This window comes from Hyaloscypha bicolor (assembly GCF_002865645.1).
Source record: "Hyaloscypha bicolor E unplaced genomic scaffold K444scaffold_53, whole genome shotgun sequence".
NCBI lineage: Eukaryota > Fungi > Ascomycota > Leotiomycetes > Helotiales > Hyaloscyphaceae > Hyaloscypha > Hyaloscypha bicolor.
The window spans coordinates 2,606,266-2,625,055 of NW_020194555.1; the positions used below are offsets into that span (position 1 = coordinate 2,606,266).

The window sequence follows — 18,790 nt, forward strand, 5'->3', positions numbered from 1 at the left end:
GGCCTGGGTCAAGTTCCTTTCCGAGACACCCAGCCATTGCTTCTTGTCTCCAGTGCTTTCTAATGAGTCTGTTCTTATCACCAAGATACCGCATGTCTTTGCCGTATACTTCAAATTGTTCAGCCTTATCCCAGCTAGGCTCTCTTCCAATCTTCGATCAACATGGGTCTCTTTATGGCTTACAGAGTCCTTTGGGACGAGGACTGTTCCAATCCTACTAATTTCCACCGGTCTCCTCAGCATTCCTTTTAATATGGAATGTTCTAAAAGCTTCGAATTCACAAGTGCAAATCCTCGACTGGAGGCAAGGTTGTACCTGCCTGATCGAGCGGCCCAAAGTGGGGTTCAAGACGCTGGGATCGTGCCCCACAATAGGTCGCCCTGGACTCCCTAATTTGGAACGGTATAACCAACCAAAATTGTTTTGACAGGTCGCCATTTCAAGCCACGCAGCCTTGTTTATAAGTGGAGGAAGATGGCATGATATTCTTTGCTTTGAATTTTGTCAACTTAGAAGAGCGTCAGAGTCATCTCCTTAGTTTTTCAGCTCATTCACAATCATTGCACTACTTATGAGTATTTCCTAAGGAAACCTTTCTTTCCTTCCTAAGCCCTCGCTCATCGTGCCCATCTGAATTTCAGAGTCTCGAAAATGGGGTTCGTCTGCTCAAGACAAACCAAAAGCCCGCCCGATACCATGTCCTCAAAAAAAGTCCATGTTGGTATTGTGGGTGCAGGAATTTCGGGGCTTAGATGTGCTGAGGTCCTCCTCGAGAATGGCTTCCAAGTTACCATTTTAGAGGCCAGAGATAGAATTGGTGGAAGAGCGAGTACCTTTACCTAAGCCTAAGTCAGAGAGCTAACAATCCTCGACAGATTTGCCAAAGTGATAAGCTGGGATATAGTGTTGATTTGTGAGTCGATCTAACGCTTCCCTCAAAAGGCTCAAGATTTGACAAGATATCAGAGGTCCAAATTGGATTCACACAGTAGGATCTCCTTGACCCCTCTTTTTGATTCCACCAGAGCTAATATGCGACTCACAGGCTGGAGGGAGACAACCTATGCTCGATCTGGCAAAGAAGACGAATACAACTCTTCACCGCTGGAACGACAAGCAAAGAATATATGATGCTTTCGGGAAACTCCTTCCAGACGAGAAATCAGAAAAGCTTTCAACTCTTCTGTGGGAGATCATCGCAGAAGGGTTTGAATATAGTCTAAAAGAAGGGAAGTCCATTCATGAAACCGAAAGTTTGTATGACTTCATCAAACAAAAGGCAAAAGCAAATTTGCCTGATGAGAAAGATCAGGCGTTATTGTTGCAAATGTCGCATGTGTGGGGTTGCTATATTGGTGAGCCGATTACCCAGCAGAGTTTGAGATACGCCTGGTTAGAAGAATGTTGTGGTGGAGGTGAGATATATGATCCTATCAAATTTTTGATGTGGTCACTGACTTTGCTACGAATTTGAAGAGGAAACTTTTGTAGAGGGTAATCACAAAGCTATTCTGGCGGAGATTGCAAGGATCCCGCTCGAGAAAGCAGTTGTAAAACTGGGGGTAAGAATTGTGGAAGTACTTACGGCTGAAAGAGAAACCCAGGATAGTCAGGTGGTTCTGAAAACAGAAAAAGGGGAGAGCTTCTCCTTCGATGAGGTGCTAATGACTACTCCTTTGGGATTTCTGAAGCGGAACAAGGAGATGTTCAAGCCCTCATTACCACCCAGACTTTTGGCAGGTATCGATGCAATCTCAGTGGGACATCTTGAGAAAGTAAGTTTGAGTAAGCTTACCTGATTCGGGGCGAACACTGACGGAGACTGTAGGTCTTCATCACCTTTCCAGAAGCCTTTTGGCTTGATCCTCCGACGAAGCAAATAAATTCAAGTCTCTCGCCCGATCAAAAAGCACACGCAGAAGACACCTTCGCAAGCAATATACATTGGCTTTCGCCCAGCTACTCTCCGGAAACAAATCCCAAACGCTGGCCTCAAGAATTCTGGGATCTCGCCGCCTTCTCACCTGCAAATCGACGGCCAACGATGCTCTTCTACATCTACGGCGAATGCTCAGAGTACATAGTCAACCTTGTGCACGGAAAATCCGATGAAGAACACTATAAGCTCCTCGATGAGTTCTACAAGCCTTATTACTCACTCCTGCCTCATTACTCCATTGAAAATTCAGCTTGCACACCGAAGGCTTTTCTATCGAGCGAGTGGCAGAAAGATGAACTGTCTGGATATGGAAGTTATTGTAATTTCCAGGTTGGAATTACGGATGCTGATGGCGACATGGAAGCTATAAGAAATGGGGTCCCAGAGAGGAGGTTATGGTTTGCAGGTGAGCATACAGCGCCGTTTGATGAGTGCGGGACTGCTGCCGGTGGGTATTTATCCGGCGAAGGAGTTGCGAAACGGATTCTGGAGGTGTATGGGATAAAACCAAACGAAGCCTCTCCATAATGGTGTCTTGATCTTAGGTGTGGAATTTTAGATCATCAATACTGACTCGGCTTGCTCCTGCTTCAAGCGCCCAGCGTAGACGCCAGCACAATACTTTACTATCCCATGTTCCTTCCATCGCGCCAGCCCTGGGTTCCCAAATTTCCAAACAATGCTAGAAGCAGCGAATAGCTCTACCTCTTCAAGATCCCGAATGTCCCTTTGGGAATAGAACAATCCCATCTCACAGATCTGAGGTTCACGGCATCCGGTAAACCCAATCTTGAGAAGAAATTTCAACAGATCTTCTCTCCAGTCGGGAGTTTCCCCAATCCCAGGTTTGAATATCCCGATCTGTATGTGGGTCGGATTATCGGGTTCATGGTAACCAAAGAGATATCTTTCGATCTGCTTAACCGCGTGTGGATCGATGCTCGCAGAGGGTCGGAGTCGAATCAAGTTGTCCAGCCAAAATCCACCCTCGTCCCCATGTGCATTCTGTGTCGTCCCAATGAGATCGAATGCTGGGATTGAGCTATACCAGTTGATAACGGGGATCAAATGTGCTGGTCCATTCGAATTTGGCCGCCACCTCAGCCCCATCTCGTCGCTCCTTTCATCTGATGTATAGATGAATGAGTAGTCATTCCTTGCTTCACACAATTCCATCAACTTATCTGCCAATTTTTCCAGACTATTAGATGCAGCACCCCAGGAGGCTTCCTTAGTCAATGCACCAAGGCAAGCCAGGAGCCTGTTCTGGGGGAAATTGACATCGAGATCTCGAAGCCCAATGTTGGAGAGAATACCCAAAGCAGTCCGCTCTAGATATCCGCTCATTAACATATCTCCTAATGCCTCTTCGAGGATGCTGAGATGAGGGAAGTTGTCCAAGACTCCCATCTCTCCCTGCTCATTCTCTTTCTTCCACCTGTTCAACGAGGCTCCAACGCAATTCAAGAATCGCTGTACCTGGACAACAGGAGTCCCAACGCCAGGATTGGTAGTAGTGAAGTAAGTGTCTGCTCCGTTGACGAGCTCTTGATACGTCCAAACTCGACTGATCCATTTATCTTGCTCGAGGGCTCGAAGCTCGGACGCTGGGAAGGGGGAAGGTGATTGCCCGGCAGCTGCTGTCTCGATGATATTCCAAATGGGCCCTTGGAGCACGATGATCACGGATACTGCCGAGCTGTAAATATAACCCATGCTATGGGAGATCAGCGAGTCCGCAAGAAGGGTTGGCCCTGTCCTGGACATACCTCTCAAGAGTAGCCTGTCGTGATTCTCCTTCCAACTGTGGGATACACAAGGCATCTATCCAGAAAGCCTCGACTTTCTCAATTTGGGGCCTGAAATCTTCACGTTTCAATAGCTCAGCAGCCTTGATCGCAGCCTCGAGAGCCAGACGAGTCCTGTCTGAGATCGGTCTCTTGCAATCGAAAAAATTTCCAGGTTCTTCAGTGCCTGACCCCCAAACATAGGAGATACAGTGAAATTTGAGGTGCTTGATTTGTTCAGGGCTGTGAGGGCCGGTCACGCGCCACAGCCTTCCCTTGATTTCTTCGTCTCCTTTCTCTCTCATTGCTCCGGGCTCGACTGGGACTACGAGGTTAAGCTCCATATCGCACTACAGGTAGGTAATATACCAGAACTTGTAAATAATAAGGATACGTAATAATACATAATAATTTGAAAGCAATCTCGTAGCTTTTGACTTGAAGAAAAGTGGTTACGCTTGCCATTTTCAGCTCATGCAGTGGAACTCGAAATGTTTGAAGGATTGGTTGCTGCCACACAACTTGCGCACTTGGCACTCCAATGGAAAGAAGTTTTCTTCTTTTGGAGGGAAATAACTTTTGAGAAGCTCTTAGATGAAGGATGAAGAAAATCAAACGCTGAAGACTTTCCCAGTGGCAGAAAACCTCGCTAATATTCACCGCTCTTCAGGGGCTTCGGTCGCAATTACCCCGCTGGAACCCCTCAGTTGCCTCACTGACGTAAAGACATGTCACTGCTTTTTAATTGGCGACGGTGATCTCTTTAACTCCGAAGCCTTAAAGCTCCCATAATTGGGGGTTTTCCGCAAAGAATTTCTAAATCCATTCAATTCTCCTTAGTTTGTGATTTTCAGAAATCTGTAAGATGTCGAACACCAACCCTACCGTGGCTAGTGGCAAGAAGATTGTGAGGGAGCACTGGGAGCCTGTGTAATCCTCGAGGAACGAAAGCTGACAAACTTCAGGTCTTTACAGGGGGAAGCGGTAAAGCTGGAAGACATGTGATAACCGTACCTCTTGAGTAAAGGCCACAAAGTCCTGAATCTCGACCTCGTGCCTTTCCCAGACCCATCAGCGGATGTCTATACCCTCAAGACAGACCTCACCGATTCCGGACAAGTTTTCAATGCTCTGACCAGTCATTTCAACATGTCTGGTTACGCAGATGGACCAGTTCCTGGACCTCCTGGTGTTGTCATCCATTTCGCCGGTACGTACCGTACACACAACAGCAGCAATAAGTCAAACCGACTGATATTTATAGCCTACGCACGCAACATGCTTGTACCAGATTCCGAGCTCTTCCAAGCCAATGTTCGAAGCACCTATAATGTGGTCGAAGCAGCTTGTAAGTTAGGCGTCAAGAAAATCATCATAGCCTCTTCCGAGACAACCTATGGTGTTTGCTTCGCCCAAGGTGATGCGGACTATCACTCCTTCCCTCTTGAAGAAGACTATGACGTTGATCCTGAAGACTCGTACGGCCACTTTTCAATATCACATGACTTCACCAACTGACAATCTTCCAGGTACGCACTCTCCAAGATCTGCGGTGAGAAAACAGCACGAACCTTCGCCAGACGCTTTAAAAACGACATTTACGCTCTTAGAATTGGAAATGTTACCGAACCACATGAGTATGCGAAAGACTTCCCCGCGTATCTCTCCAATCCCACTTCTCGTAAAAGAAATGCGTGGAGTTATATCGATGCCAGAGACTTGGGACAGATCTGTGACTTGGCGATCAAGAAGAGCGAGTTGGGATTCCAAGTCTTCAATGCTACCAATAATACGATTACGGTCAAGGGGATGACAACTAAGGAGTTCCTGGCGAAGGAGTGTCCGAATACGAAAATTACGAGAGAGATGGGGGAGCATGAGGCGCCGTTGAGCAATAGGAAGATCCGGGAGGTGTTGGGATACAAGGATGTTCATGACTGGAAGAAGTATGTCTAGATCTACGGTGTAAAATGGATACTACTCTGCACTTGTGAGGTTCACTGAAGTATCGTGCAGGCTAATAAAATATTTGTGACTGCATTTATGTGTTGATTCGTGAGGAACTTGAAGCACTTGCGGTGGACAACCCACCGACGCCACCATAACATTCTTCCCAGATTGACTAAAATATTCATATTCGCAACCATACATCTCCCCATTTTCCTCTTACAGCAATGACTGCCGTTTCGCCTGCCTCTTGGTGCTTACTTGATTTATAGTGTTGTGATCTTACAAGTAGAAATTGTACAGGCATCACGGAAGGAAATCGGGTGACGTCGCTATATCGTGACGTAAGAATTTTGAAAATAAGAGCACACTTCACTTCAAATATCTTAATTTTCCTCACTCAATTCTCATTCACAAATTGATTCAGATGATACACTTTCCCTCAGTATATCTCAATAATCAAAGTTTACAATGGCATTGAGTCAAGCAGCGGCGGTTCTGGAGAAGGTCATCGGCCATGACACTAATGCGACCACCGAGCAAGACATCACGAACCCGGCCCGAGACAGGGCCAAATATGCTGACCCTAGCGGCGAGACGATGAAGGCATTAGTCTGGATGGGCAAGAACAAAGTGGAAGTCCGTAAGTGTCTCTGTCTTAGATTCGTGTCTGTGACGCCGCGGAAGTCTCACGCAGTGCAGACGAGGTTCCAAAGCCCCGCGTCGTGGAAGACAGAGATGTCATCCTGAAGGTCACGGGAAGTACGGTCTGCGGGAGTGATTTGCACTTGCTGCATGGTACTGTGGTTGAGCTGGAGAAGGGAGATATCCTTGGCCATGAGTTTTGTGGTGTGGTCGAGTCTATGGGCCCCGCTGTCAAGGGACTGAAGCAAGGGGATCGAGTTGTTGCATCCTTCCAGATTGCATGTGGAGAAGTATGTGGACTTGAATCTCGGAACATCTCATCCACCATCGGAGCTGACTGTCGCAGTGCTATTACTGCAAAAAGAAGCAAAGCTCCCAATGCGAGAAGACCAATTCGAACACCTTGGAGAATGGCATGGTAAGTCATGCGTTTCCAAATAGTTCATTGGCTAACAGCGCCCAAAGTATGGAGGAAGAACTGCAGGCATGTTCGGATACAGCCATTTCACGGGAGGGTTCGCTGGTGGGCAGGCTGAGTACGTCCGAGTTCCATACGGAGACGTCAACCTTCTCAAGCTCCCAGCGAGTGTCCCTGATGAGAAGGGGCTCTACCTGTCAGATGTTTTGTGCACATCGTGGAACTGCGTTGTCGATACGGGCGTCGAGAAAGGAGATGTTGTCGCGATCTGGGGTGCTGGTAGGTCCCAACCTTTCCCCGTGTTTGATGCAAGACTGACACAAGTAAACAAGGTCCAATTGGGCAGATGTGTGCAGAGTTCGCTTTTATCAATGGTGCTTCAAGAGTCATCATGATTGACAACAATTGGAGGTTGGAATATGTCAAGTCCAAATACCCGAAGGTTGAACTTCTCGATTACAGCGGTCTGCCTCGTGGAACATCCGTCTCTACGAAGTTGAAGGAGATGGCACCAAGAGGTCCGGATATCGCTCTCGAGTGTGTGGCCGGCGAGTATGCCAAAGGATGGGCTCACTACTTTGAGCTTATGCTTGGTATGGAGACAGACACCTCGGAAATCGTCAACGAGATGATTACGTCTGTAAAGAATTTTGGCCGTTGTGGTATCACGGGTGTCTATGTTGGCTTTGTAAGTATAATCGGGGGCATCAAGTACAATGGGGTTCGGTGGCCTTTACTAACTTTTGATGCCAGACGAACCACTTCAACATTGGATCACTCATGGAACGAGGAATCAGATTGATTGGTAACGGCCAAGCGCCAGTTCACATGTATTGGGAAAAGCTCTGTGGCATGATCGAAAGCGGCGAGATCGATCCGCTTAAGATGGTCTCCCACAGAGTGAGCATGGAGGAGCTTGATCAGATCTACTACAAGTTCGAGAAAAAGGAAGACGGGATGCAGAAAGTCTTCGTCGAGACCAAGTTTTCCGCACCGCCATGCGCTGGTAGTCCCAGCTTAACAAGGTACAGCAAGTAGTTGTGGGGCTGAAAGGAATTGAAGAATGCAGTACAAGCAGGAGCAGGCGGTTGAGTATTCGGGAGCCAATGTAGTTTTGCTCTTTCCGTAAGACCTGACCAATGAGTTGAGCCTATATTTTAAGTTCTTGCATTTTTCCGGGGCAAAAATGGTTAGCAGTCCACTTGTGTCAAGACATTAGACATCAGCGTCACCAAATGAGCGATTTATTGGATCTGGACTCTATAGATTGTAGTCAGGTCATGGAGAACTCATCGCCTTCCGTGTATGCACATCGTGTTGTCTCATTGGCGTCCAAAACCTCGCCACTCAGCGAAGAGTTTGTCAGCCAATGGTTTGTAATTGCATTCATTGCAGAAGCGAGTGACCCTCAGAAGTGAACTCTCTCGCGATAAGGACTCCGCTACGTGCCTCTACCAAATGAGACTTGCAGAAACAACCACCCATGTCAAGCAGTGCAGGATCGTCCCAAGCAAAATGGGGCGTTCCCGCTTCTCGATGAAACCCCATGCCGACGGCTCGGTCCTCCCACTGACAAGCCTGCACGTGTCCCCAGCTCGGGACCACCAGTTCATCCCGGTGCCAGTAGTGCGGTACCATTGGCGCCTCGCTTTCGGGTTGACCCAAGGACCCATTGGCGAAGACACCCAACTTCCGATGGGCCCCAAAGGAGCGTAAGTGAAGACCAATGGAACTACGGGGCGTGGGGTATCTTTTCCCTGGGCGTCCAAACCGGTCCCCGATACGACAATTCCTTCCTTGAGAAGAAGTGGAGGACACTGAGGGCAGGAACTGCCTGCCAGCGCTACACAACTTTGAACTCGACAGGTATAAGTCCCGGTGTCCTATGCACAGCATAAAAATTTGTGCCTTCGAACTCTGCATCTTATAGACAATAATCAAGTCCCAATGGTTTCCTCCACAAAACCATATCTCTCGGAGAATAAGCAAGATGTAGCTCAGGCAAGAAAATGCACAAGGCTCGTAAAAACAAAAGCTGAAAGTTGTCTAGGATGTGTGCGAGAACGAAACACACGTCCACGTCATCGTTTACTCCTGCGATTCTTCGGCAGTCACTAAAGACCTGCGATTTCCTGGAGTAAAGATATACATCACTTCCCTCCCAGAGCTCCCGCACTTCAAAGACTTCATCTCCAATTTTATACCCTACAATTCCACGAATCTCAACCTCCCGAATCAGCAAAATTACCTCCAGCTACTCAGCCGAGGGCGCATGCTAGCCCGGGATATTGTACAGAGGTCGAAGAAGTACATCCGAAACCCATTGCGAATCTTCTGTCTTGCGAACAGAGTGCGAGCATACTCTTCGGGTCTCTTAAATCCACAACTCTGGTTCAACATTTTTGTCGTCATGGCTTGGCTTCTCATCCGCCGCACGCTCGAGATCTTTGGCATCCATTTGCCCGGCCTAGCCGTGGTACCTCAAAATCAACAGGTGCCGTCAGCAAAGAGCAACAAGAACAGAGATTCGGCAGTTGGCCAACCTCAGGAGAATGATTTCGTTCACTTGGAAGCCCCCTGAAGTCGAGATGGGTATTGAAGCGGGAGGCAGACACATGATTTGGATGAGACTATGATGAATATTTGGAGGCAAAAATATATGCGACTTGCGTCAAATATTCTCCTTAAGCATCGGTCGAAGTTGGATTGAATATCCCGAGGCGTTTGGGTTATGAGACACCTTTGTTTGCTTCCAGGGAATTACGTTCATTTGATAGTGAATTCCCAACTCTAGAATCGTCTGACTATAGAACACATCCGCAAATACAATTTCAATCTTTCTCCAAGCGGAAACAGCAGACCTCAACGCCGTTGACACATTGTGTCACGTGGGCTTCTCGGAAATTTCCTTCGCTGTGAAACCAGCACGAAAAGACAACTCGTCTCTCATTGCCTCAATCAACTTGATCAACGCAACTAGGAAGCCTCAAGGAAGCCTCAATCCCCCACTTGGGCATCACCGCCTTTCTCATGGCACCCATGAGACCATTGCAAGTGCAGCTACAACGCGTTCGACATTTGGGCTTCTTTTGCTTCCGAAGCGATTGTACCATGCCTTAGCTGACAGCGGCTGGGCGGCGATGGCTTATTGAGCACTCCAATAATCCACGGCGCCAATCTGCCATGTAGCAGTCGGTAAAGTTGCAAATATTGATGCCGCCAAGGTGTTTCGAGAGGCATCAGTGGTGAATGAGGTGGCGAAACTCTTCATTCGGCAAACAAAGACCACCCCAACATGATTGGCTCGTCTCGAGCCGAACCCCTGACTGTTTCGGCAGCTGTCAATGGCGGGAGTTTGCAGATCGCGGGGAGTGAGGTCAACGGCGCATATTTTTGGCCTCCGAGATTCAATTGAGCACCTTGTGATAGGTTGCATAGAGAATACCTTCCTTGATGAGAATTGGCAGGTGGGTCTTTTAGAACGGTTCGGTCTTTTATTTTCTGGGCATATGCTGTGAAGTCATGGAGACCCTGTTTCAAGCGCGGGGTAGTCGAGCAGAAGGACCTTGCTGATAAATTTCTATAAGATGAGTGGATTCTTTGACCCTTTGAGTTGCCAGCTTCGTTGGTGCGTTTTGGGTTTTCTACACATGTGCAACAATGTCATCCCCTGTCCGACCTCAGGTGTCCGAAGTCCTCCTCTCAAGCTCGGAGAAGTCCTTACCAACACAGGATGAAGGCTCAGACTCCCTCCCCGCACCCCCAATAGCTGCTACTGGCCAGATGCACCACACTTTTACCCATCACGATCCGAATTGGGCAGGCGACGATGTGGACTTCAGCCATGTCGATGAGAAAGCCGTGCTCCGGAAAATGGACCTGCGATTGCTCCCCATGCTTGCGCTCTTGTACCTTTTAAGTTTCTTGGACCGAGGAAATATTGGAAATGCGAAGATTGAGGGCCTCACGGAGACATTGCATATGACCGGACCGCAGTATAATTGGTGTTTGACTGTATTCTTCTTCACTTACTGTGCATTTGAAGTGCCCAGCAATCTGATGTCAGTTGAGCATCCTCATCGTTGAGAGTACTTGAAGCTTACCGATATTAAACAGGTTGAAGCGCCTTCGTCCTTCAATATGGCTGCCAAGTATCATGGTTGCTTGGGGAACTGTGATGACACTGATGGGTATCGTTCAGTCGTACCACGGCCTGCTTATTGCCCGAATATTCCTCGGTGTTACTGAAGCTGGTCTATTTCCTGGAGTGGCATACTATATTACAATGTGGTATTGCCGCAAAGAGGGTCAACTCCGACAAGCTTTGTTTTTCAGTGCTGCAAGTATCGCCGGTGCCTTCTCGGGTCTGCTAGCATTTGCTATTGCAAAGATGGATGGAGTTGGAGGCTTGGAAGGCTGGAGATGGATGTGAGTTACTTTCTGCAAAGTTTTTGATCATGAAACTAATCTCTACAGTTTCATCCTCGAGGGTATTGCAACTGTTCTGATCGCCATCTCAGCATACTTCGTCCTATTCGATTTCCCAGATACAGTTTCCTTCCTCACCATCGAAGAACGGGCATGGGTGGTACATCGACTCAAATATCAAGGTTCTGAAGGCTCTGGTCAAATGGTTGCCGAGACTGATTCCTTTCACTGGGACTTTGTGAAGGCTGCCTTCACTGACTGGCAAATTTACACGGGTTTATTAATGTACTGGGGAATCGTCTGTCCACTTTATGGGATCGCGCTTTTCCTCCCAACCATCATCAACGAGCTCGGCTATGTGTCATCAACAGCGCAACTTCTTACCGTCCCAATATATATCACCGCCGCCTGCCTGACTATCGTCACGGCATGGTACTCTGATCGCTCGAAAGTCGGCCGAGCATTCTATATATTCATCCCAATGTGCGCAATCCTGATCGGCTTCATCATCGCCATAGCAGCTAGTGCCCACGGCCATCTCCCCGGCCTTGTCTACGCCGGAGTATTCATCGCAACCTGTGGAATCTATCCCGCGTTCCCTGGTAACATTTGGTAAGTCCCCAATTTCTAGGTGGATTATTTTCTACTGCACATATTTTGCGAGCTCTTTACTCACCACCTGCTGTTGGGTGTAAACTACTCACAGGACACTGCCTCAATCCTAACTCTACCCTTAAAAGACAATACTAATCCGAGATTCTGGGTTTAGTTGGATGTCGAACAATCTCGCTGGTAGCTACAAAAGATCTGCTGGCATGGCCATTCACATTGGAGCAGGAAACTTGGCTGGTGCTATGGCCAGCAATTTTTACCGGGCTAATGATAAGCCGAAGTATATACTTGGGCACGCGTTCGAGATCGGCTTCGTTTCTGTGGGGATGATTGCCGTGTTGGTTTTGAGGTGGAAGTATGCGAGAATAAATGCTCAGAGGGATAGAGAGGGGAATGAGAAGGGTCACAGTCTCAAGGAGATGAGTGAAATGGGGGATAGAGCACCGACGTTCAGATATATACTTTGAATCACGAAGTAAGACAATCAAATTTTGCAGAAATGAAATTGATATTTTGGAATTCGGAAATTCTGAGCTGGAGAGCAATCTAGTTGGTGTCAACACTTGTTGCTTTGGCTGTCTGCTCAGATTTACCTCTATTTCTGCTGTACGTGACTGGATCGTACGTCTTGCTCAATCCCTCTCAATTTCGCAAATGAAGGGCCTTTAACACGGTATATATTGCAAGCCATGTGACCATTCGGTGCTGCACTCACAGGGTTTAACAAATAAAAGGCTGTGCCAGAAATAATATTCGTACTCAAACGTTCTCTACCCAAATATTTAGTCTCGACTTCATAATTGAAGTGTTGTGATTCATTTCAACTCCGCGCTTGGCACAAGGTATATATTCGAGAAGCTACTCGAGTTGAAGATGTGAGTCCACCATTTCTATACCATTCTCAAGAATTGAAGACTGAAAATATTGGACCGAGTCCCTAACGAGGGACGTGTTTCTGGACGAACATAGTGAGCTCTACAGTTTCCGGGTCTGTTGTTCCAACTCACACTTTCCAGATTGCTCTACCGCTTCACGTCTTGATTGTTCCAGGATGTATGGGTTCGCGAGGACCGCCTCCCACACTGAATGCTATGATCTCTCTCATGAAGGAGCGCTATCCAACCCTTTAGTACCTGACTACTGTCTGTACTGGGGTTGTGAATACAGCTAGAACCGGTGTTCTCCCTGGGGAGCATGCAACCACCAACAAGAGAGCTTGGGCTGAGACACCCGCATTAGGACCGAAGGTCAAATGCATTCCACAAGCAAGATGGGTGGCAGACGGGGGCATTCAGACAACGCCACAAATTGCAGCAGGAACTGATGGCTTCTTGGCATTCTTGGAGACAATAGAGGGGAGCGCAACTGCGAAGACCGTCTCCAATGGCATGGAGTCAGCGGCACAATTGCTTGAGTGTCCAACACATACTGACTTCTGAACCTCCTAGATATGAGAGGCATTTCGACTCCAAAGATGATCCTTTCGCTGCATTATACAATCTGGTCAATGCAAAGAACGGGACGAGCTCCTCTTGAGATGTGATTGAGTGGACGGAGGACGGAACAGCCAAGAGCGGAGATCGAGGGTCATTGATCTGAACTTGAGGCTGGCGGATAGCTTGTGTTGATTATTTATCGCAGTACGCTGCGCTTGGGGAACTGGCCCAACCAAGCGCTACAGAACGAACAAAACTTTGTTGCATTATGACCTGGCGTGGCGTGCTCGTGCTTATGTAGCGATGGCCGACTCTCACCACCCCCTTCCCCGCCCTCGCTTGGAATAGGGGGGAATGGAAATCGATATCACGGAGCCGATTTAATCCGCCCACAAAGATATTCACTTAATATACTAAAATAAGACTTTTTCAGTCAACTAACAAGCGAACAACGCTTGTAAGTTGGAACATCAACGTCCGCAATTGACGTTAAACTAAGAGGAAAACCTGCTTGTCCTGCCCTGTACGTACCTGGTTCGCCCACTGTACAGGAACGGAATACGCTGACTTGTTACGCACCTGGTTTCGCCCACTGTGCATGTTAGGGTAGCGCAGAATTTTCCTAAAAAAACTCAGTTCTTCTGGTTTTCCCTTATAAGACCACCAGCCCTGCTCCTCGGAGTTTGGGAAGGTGGCAAGGTTTTGCCGTTTAATTCTTTTGTTTGGCGTATCGCGTACAAAGACAAAGCAGCAATAAAAGAGATGGAGATGCGTGTCAAAACGTATTTAAATTATGGAAAACACTTCAAAGGACGAACCTTTTTTTGTTTTTTTTGTTTTGAGAAGCTCGCTTAACAAATAAATATCAATATCCAAACATCAAGGACATCGCACTGCGCTAGCAAATAACCTGGCGTGAGATATCAAGTACTCGTCATTTATTATCGTGAATTTTATCTATCGCCAATACAGTCCCTTCCTCACACCTCGATTGTACCTGTCCAAGCCCGGTGAAGTTGGTATTTTCGAGCTCGTTCCTCTCCCAAAATTACTATCACTCGTCCACGAGGCTCGCACCGCCATTCTATCTCTTTCCCAATCCCGTTCTTGCGACAACGATCTCCGCGAAGCCCCACTCATCATCGACCAACGTGTTGCTTGTCTCTCCACATCGCCGGAAGTAGGGAGTCCTGTCGGACCAGTCCGTGAATTGTTCGCTCCTCCCGGGTGATGATCAGGATTGCTGGGCTTGATATACTCCCCAACACCCCTTAAGAAACTTTCACTTCTGCTGACTGGCCTGGATGTTGTTGATCGCCCTGACGCTCGTCTTCCCACAGAAACCGGCTGATCCCTCAAAGTAGCATCCTGGTTTCCCTCTGTCTCCTTCATACCCACCCCCGACTCACTTGGCTTATAATATTCCCCAACCTTCTCGAAGAAACTCCCACTCCCGCTCACGTGTTTAGATGCTGAGGTGGTAGGGCGAGGACGGTCTGGTATCGCCGCGTGATAGCTCGCCTCAATCTCACCCATGATTTCCGCTGTATGGGGTGGAAGGATCTTGCTCGGTGAGCGGAGGCCAGAGGACTCGTAGGTTCTCGCTGCTTCGGCTCTTGATTGTGCGACGAAGTTCTGGTAGTCGCCCGATTCGCCGTCAGGCTCGAAGGCAACTGGCCGAACCGTGACTGGATGGCCAGGCTGGAGTGAAGCACTGCGTATCTCCTCGTCCAAGGAGGCATACCTCTCGAGTTGGGGTCCATAGTTGCTCATCCGCTTAAAGTCGGCTGCAGCATGTTGGGGTATATAAGCGGCGGTCGAGGGTCTTTGCAGTAAGGGTTCTCGTTCCACTGACTTCCGTGTTGGCACATAGACGGTGGAAATTGGCCTTGCTAAATCGGTGTGCCTTCTTTTATGCTGATGGGGCTGGACATCTTCCTTGCTTCCTTTCTTATGTCTCTTTGACTTTATTAACTTCCGCTTGAAGAAGTTATATCCCTTGGAGTCGTTCAGTTCTCGTGGAGTCTGCCGACGTTCCGGGGGAGGTGCGGTTTGGGACTCCTTTCTGAAATGCTTATACGTTGGATTTCTTGTCTCTCCCCCCTCCGTCGACTGCCAAGTTCGCTGGTTCAAGCGTTGTTGGTTGACTTCGTTGAGCAGCAACGATGGATTGGGAGAGATTATAGCAGGTTGGGGGGTTCCTTTACGAGAGAATATGCCGCGTCTGATTCTCCGCAGAGCAGGCCTCCAATTCGATTCTTTTCGTGGGTCATCTGGGCGGCATGCTGGCGGCAACTCTGGCTGTGGACGTCTGCTCGATTGGAACATTTTCAAGGATGGGACACTCCAAGTTCCTCGGAGCAGAAGCAAGACTCGGCGGATCGAGAGAGGGAACGAACAAACCCCCAACTTCCTGCAGACCACGAGAGATTATTAAGTTTGACCCACATCGTCTTTAAAATATAAGTTGAGTTTAGGTGGCAGAGGTGTTAGCGGGAAGAGGGTCCGAAGCACTACACCGGAAGACTTGTGCGAGTGAAGCTCATGCACGCGATGTCTAGCACTCCACCTTGGAGGCCGTTTGGAAAGCTACGGCCTGTATGCGCCAATCAATCTGCATAATCAATGCCCCAAAATTAAGAGAGTCATCCCAATGAAGGGCTTTAGGACTTTACCTGGGGTTTTTGAACCAATCGAGCAGGACTCCAACAGCGCAGGATGGGTCAAGCACCCAAATTTAGGGTTCGAGATTATCTAATGTGGCATCTGTGGCATCTCTGGCAGAGATCTACTGCAAGTTAGATCCGTAAAGAGTCAGGTACCATCGTGAGGATTGGTCACCGTGAGCGTGCAGTTGCACCGTCGACTCCTACACCAGTGGTTGTCCGAATTGATGGCGCACGGACCGGACACACTACCAAAAAGCCCCTATCTTTGCAACATTACAAATACGTAATCATCTTATAAAATAATACCAAATCAAAGATGACATGTATTTCGATGCCTGGTAATGACTTTAATAAGATGGTTTTATGCTAGAATTATATTCTAATCATAAAATTCTAGCGCAATATTGCTTAGTTATTAGGCTATAGTTTTACTTTATAAGATTGCTCGAACTCTGGAATTAATTTAACCCAAATAAATTAAGAAGAAAAATTCTATTATTCTTCCAAGAACTGAATTTCTTATGCCTTGCGTTACAGTTTTACAATTTCTTAAAGTAGGTGACTTTCGTTGGATTTTGGTGGGGATTTCTCGCTAAATTGAGCGTGCGCCATCAATTTGGACAACCACTGGTGCTAGTGCCGGACTTGGCTTTGGATCCTGAGAGAGGAAATTCTAGATTTCCGTAGTGCGGAACGTATGAGCTATGTAAGGCTGTGGCTGGAAACGCCACTTTGAACCTCGTATATGCTGAAGGCCAAGAGCGTTGGGCGAGGAGACCGGCATACCCCAGGAGGAACAATAGGAAATATCCCATATTTGTGGTATTGATTCTGCTCTGCTCTTCATCCACAAGAACACGAGGACAACCCAGCAATGCGAAACGCTGGATTTCGTTTCCCCGCAGTCGCAGAATCCTCATTGGAATGATCTAGCAGTTTGACGTTCTCATGAAGCTACTTGGTGAGAATATCAAGACCTCCTGCATCCTGTTGAGATTGAAGAAGAAAATTCGCCAAGGCGGGGTATTTTTAAGGGTGACGTCGAGGCACGTGATTACCTAGGAGGTTGAAAGTTTCCATGACCAAGAGAAGCAGAAATAGATCAGGTCAGACTGCATAATAACAAAAGAGTATCTGTGAGCTTTTGGAGAATTTCACTGAACCGACTTCTTTGTAAACTTTGCAAATATCGTTAGAGTTTACACTCGAGCTCTGGCCTAGTTCGTGGCCCATGCTCCCCACCACCTCCCACCACCTCCCCCATTTTTTTAACTTTCTTCTCGGCCTTGAGAAACTCTCCTTTCCCAGCTCTCTCACAAATTGCCTTTAGGGCCTTCCCGGCCCACTCAAAATCAACGAGCTCCAGATATATCTGAGCACTCAACCGAGCCCACCATTTCTCCTGAAAAAGGTAGATGGGAATGAAGGTCTTGAAATCTGCAATCAGTGTCTCCTGCATCCACTCCGTAGCAACCGTCCGATTTCTAGGATCAATGCAATTTTTGCCATGAACCTTGGTGGGACTTATCTCCAACGGGAGGAGAATGTTCACCATGCCGCAGCCCTTTGTCAATGTCTCTGTGCTGTTGTCCATGATGCTGGTTCCCAGTATCTTCGCAGCAGCTTTCCCACCGTCCTTGGCCAAGTGGACACAGTATTCCATGATAGCTTTCTCACCACCACATACCTTCTCCCGGAACTCGATAGCTTCAGGAATCACGAGGTAATTGGCATTATCGAGCGTGCCAACGAACTCGAAAGTGTTCACGAATTCGCTCTTGGAACTTGGAGGAAGAGGATTTCTGGATGCCATTCCAGTTTTCGAGACAAATCCATCAGAGGTGGGAAGAGAAGATCGGATCAGATGCTGATTTCTCTCCGGGACATACAGAACTGCACATCCTCGAGGCACGAAGAACCATTTGTGAGTATTAGAAGTGAAGAAATCTGGGTCCAGGGCTGATAAGTCGAGAGGAAGAAGCCCAATGCCGTGTGCTCCGTCGATAAGAGAGAATATGCCTTCTTGCTTGCAAATGGCAGTCAGGCTTTCAAATGGCATTCGTACCCCGGGAAGCGATGATACGGTGTCGAACATTGCAAGGCGAGGTCTCTTGCCACTGGCTCTGGAAGCTTTGATGGCGTCTTTGAACATCTTTAAGAGATCCTCGTCTTCGATTGGATAAGTGAGACTGATCTCTCGAGATCCCACCAGGTTTGGGTGGACTTCAGAGTTGTAGTCAATGGTATTGGAACACGAGCAATAAGCAGTTCTAGATTTGGTCAGAAAAACTCTCTTTTATCTGGATTGTGCATACGAGAAGTAAAGAACCTCATCCTTTCTATCCGCATTCCAGACGATATTTCGAATGATAGTATTAACTCCCGTTGTAGCGTTGGGTACACATACCACTGTGGAGAGTGGGGCATTGAGAACCTTTGCTAATGCTGCTCGAGACTCGTCAAGAAGCTTTGGATGTTCATAGCGGATGAATGGGTCTGGTCTGAGTTCGCAAGCTCTCTGGTACTGTTGCTGCTTCTCGCGGACAACACGGGGGAAGGAACCAAAGGAGCCTAGCAATGAGTGTCAATTACCGGTTGGAGCCGATTGAATGTGGGAAAATACCCTGATTGAGATTTTTGTAGTCGGGATCGAAGAGAAAATGTTTCAGCATCTCTTTGCCAAATGGGGTTCGTTCATTGTTAAGGGAAACTTCCTCCAACTTGATATTTAAAACCTCTCCCATTGTGGTTGAGTATAAGAGGAATTGAAATGAATGCGTTAAAAAAACGGAGATATCTAGACTTCTATTTGAAGCTTGAGAAGTTGAGAGATGGGGATAATGGGAAACCAGACCCAAGTCTGATAAGTAAACGCCCAGTCTTTTCGCTCTCGATATAGTATGATACA

The 18,790-nt window shown here is 47.6% G+C and overlaps 8 protein-coding genes across 8 annotated transcripts; 5 read left to right on the forward strand and 3 right to left on the reverse strand.

Annotated features, from left to right (window-relative positions):
• The first annotated feature begins 520 nt into the window (after positions 1–520).
• On the forward strand, positions 521–2,629 carry K444DRAFT_651686 (FAD/NAD(P)-binding domain-containing protein). Its single transcript, XM_024885729.1, has 6 exons — positions 521–826; positions 877–914; positions 968–989; positions 1,047–1,416; positions 1,478–1,776; positions 1,830–2,629. The coding sequence occupies exons 1-6, from the start codon at positions 653–655 to the stop codon at positions 2,466–2,468; spliced, it is 1,542 nt and encodes a 513-aa protein (XP_024739637.1). The 5' UTR covers positions 521–652; the 3' UTR covers positions 2,469–2,629.
• K444DRAFT_661813 (uncharacterized protein) lies at positions 2,496–4,076 on the reverse strand (the record flags this gene model as incomplete). The annotated part of the gene is made up of 2 exons (XM_024886630.1): positions 3,710–4,076; positions 2,496–3,657 (listed from the first exon to the last, which is right to left on the reverse strand). Exons 1-2 carry the CDS (start codon positions 4,069–4,071, stop codon positions 2,496–2,498), a joined length of 1,524 nt encoding a protein of 507 aa, XP_024739638.1. The 5' UTR covers positions 4,072–4,076.
• A 516-nt stretch (positions 4,077–4,592) lies between these two features.
• On the forward strand, positions 4,593–5,766 carry K444DRAFT_651687 (NAD-dependent epimerase/dehydratase-like protein; the record flags this gene model as incomplete). The annotated part of the gene is made up of 5 exons (XM_024885730.1): positions 4,593–4,634; positions 4,693–4,711; positions 4,755–4,937; positions 4,992–5,205; positions 5,257–5,766. The coding sequence occupies 5 exons, from the start codon at positions 4,593–4,595 to the stop codon at positions 5,681–5,683; spliced, it is 885 nt and encodes a 294-aa protein (XP_024739639.1). The 3' UTR covers positions 5,684–5,766.
• A 379-nt stretch (positions 5,767–6,145) lies between these two features.
• K444DRAFT_586039 (GroES-like protein) lies at positions 6,146–8,036 on the forward strand (the record flags this gene model as incomplete). The annotated part of the gene is made up of 6 exons (XM_024877958.1): positions 6,146–6,317; positions 6,377–6,609; positions 6,666–6,737; positions 6,785–7,016; positions 7,070–7,425; positions 7,491–8,036. The coding sequence occupies 6 exons, from the start codon at positions 6,146–6,148 to the stop codon at positions 7,773–7,775; spliced, it is 1,350 nt and encodes a 449-aa protein (XP_024739640.1). The 3' UTR covers positions 7,776–8,036.
• Positions 8,037–8,835: 799 nt separating this feature from the next.
• Positions 8,836–9,363, forward strand: K444DRAFT_348710 (uncharacterized protein). The gene has a single exon (XM_024872087.1). The coding sequence runs from the start codon at positions 9,010–9,012 to the stop codon at positions 9,316–9,318; it is 309 nt and encodes a 102-aa protein (XP_024739641.1). The 5' UTR covers positions 8,836–9,009; the 3' UTR covers positions 9,319–9,363.
• Positions 9,364–10,520: 1,157 nt separating this feature from the next.
• K444DRAFT_651689 (MFS general substrate transporter) lies at positions 10,521–12,244 on the forward strand (the record flags this gene model as incomplete). Its single annotated transcript, XM_024885731.1, has 4 exons — positions 10,521–10,798; positions 10,854–11,165; positions 11,214–11,777; positions 11,935–12,244. 4 exons carry the CDS (start codon positions 10,521–10,523, stop codon positions 12,242–12,244), a joined length of 1,464 nt encoding a protein of 487 aa, XP_024739642.1.
• A 1,885-nt stretch (positions 12,245–14,129) lies between these two features.
• On the reverse strand, positions 14,130–15,945 carry K444DRAFT_610758 (uncharacterized protein). Its single transcript, XM_024879814.1, has one exon. It carries the CDS (start codon positions 15,539–15,541, stop codon positions 14,171–14,173), a length of 1,371 nt encoding a protein of 456 aa, XP_024739643.1. The 5' UTR covers positions 15,542–15,945; the 3' UTR covers positions 14,130–14,170.
• Positions 15,946–16,958: 1,013 nt separating this feature from the next.
• Positions 16,959–18,775, reverse strand: K444DRAFT_661818 (PLP-dependent transferase). The gene is made up of 3 exons (XM_024886631.1): positions 18,506–18,775; positions 18,198–18,453; positions 16,959–18,152 (listed from the first exon to the last, which is right to left on the reverse strand). The coding sequence occupies exons 1-3, from the start codon at positions 18,624–18,626 to the stop codon at positions 17,075–17,077; spliced, it is 1,455 nt and encodes a 484-aa protein (XP_024739644.1). The 5' UTR covers positions 18,627–18,775; the 3' UTR covers positions 16,959–17,074.
• Between the last annotated feature and the right edge of the window lie 15 nt (positions 18,776–18,790).

Coding starts and splice junctions, on each gene's coding strand:
- K444DRAFT_651686 (XM_024885729.1), top strand. CDS start 653: ATGGGGTTCGTCTGCTCAAGACAAACCAAAAGCCCGCCCGATACCATG. Junction 827..876: donor GAGATAGAATTGGTGGAAGA/GCGAGTACCTTT, acceptor AATCCTCGACAG/ATTTGCCAAAGTGATAAGCT. Junction 1,777..1,829: donor CAGTGGGACATCTTGAGAAA/GTAAGTTTGAGT, acceptor CGGAGACTGTAG/GTCTTCATCACCTTTCCAGA.
- K444DRAFT_348710 (XM_024872087.1), top strand. CDS start 9,010: ATGCTAGCCCGGGATATTGTACAGAGGTCGAAGAAGTACATCCGAAAC.
- K444DRAFT_610758 (XM_024879814.1), bottom strand. CDS start 15,541: ATGTTCCAATCGAGCAGACGTCCACAGCCAGAGTTGCCGCCAGCATGC.
- K444DRAFT_661818 (XM_024886631.1), bottom strand. CDS start 18,626: ATGGGAGAGGTTTTAAATATCAAGTTGGAGGAAGTTTCCCTTAACAAT. Junction 18,454..18,505: donor CTACAAAAATCTCAATCAGG/GTATTTTCCCAC, acceptor ACTCATTGCTAG/GCTCCTTTGGTTCCTTCCCC. Junction 18,153..18,197: donor GATGAGGTTCTTTACTTCTC/GTATGCACAATC, acceptor GACCAAATCTAG/AACTGCTTATTGCTCGTGTT.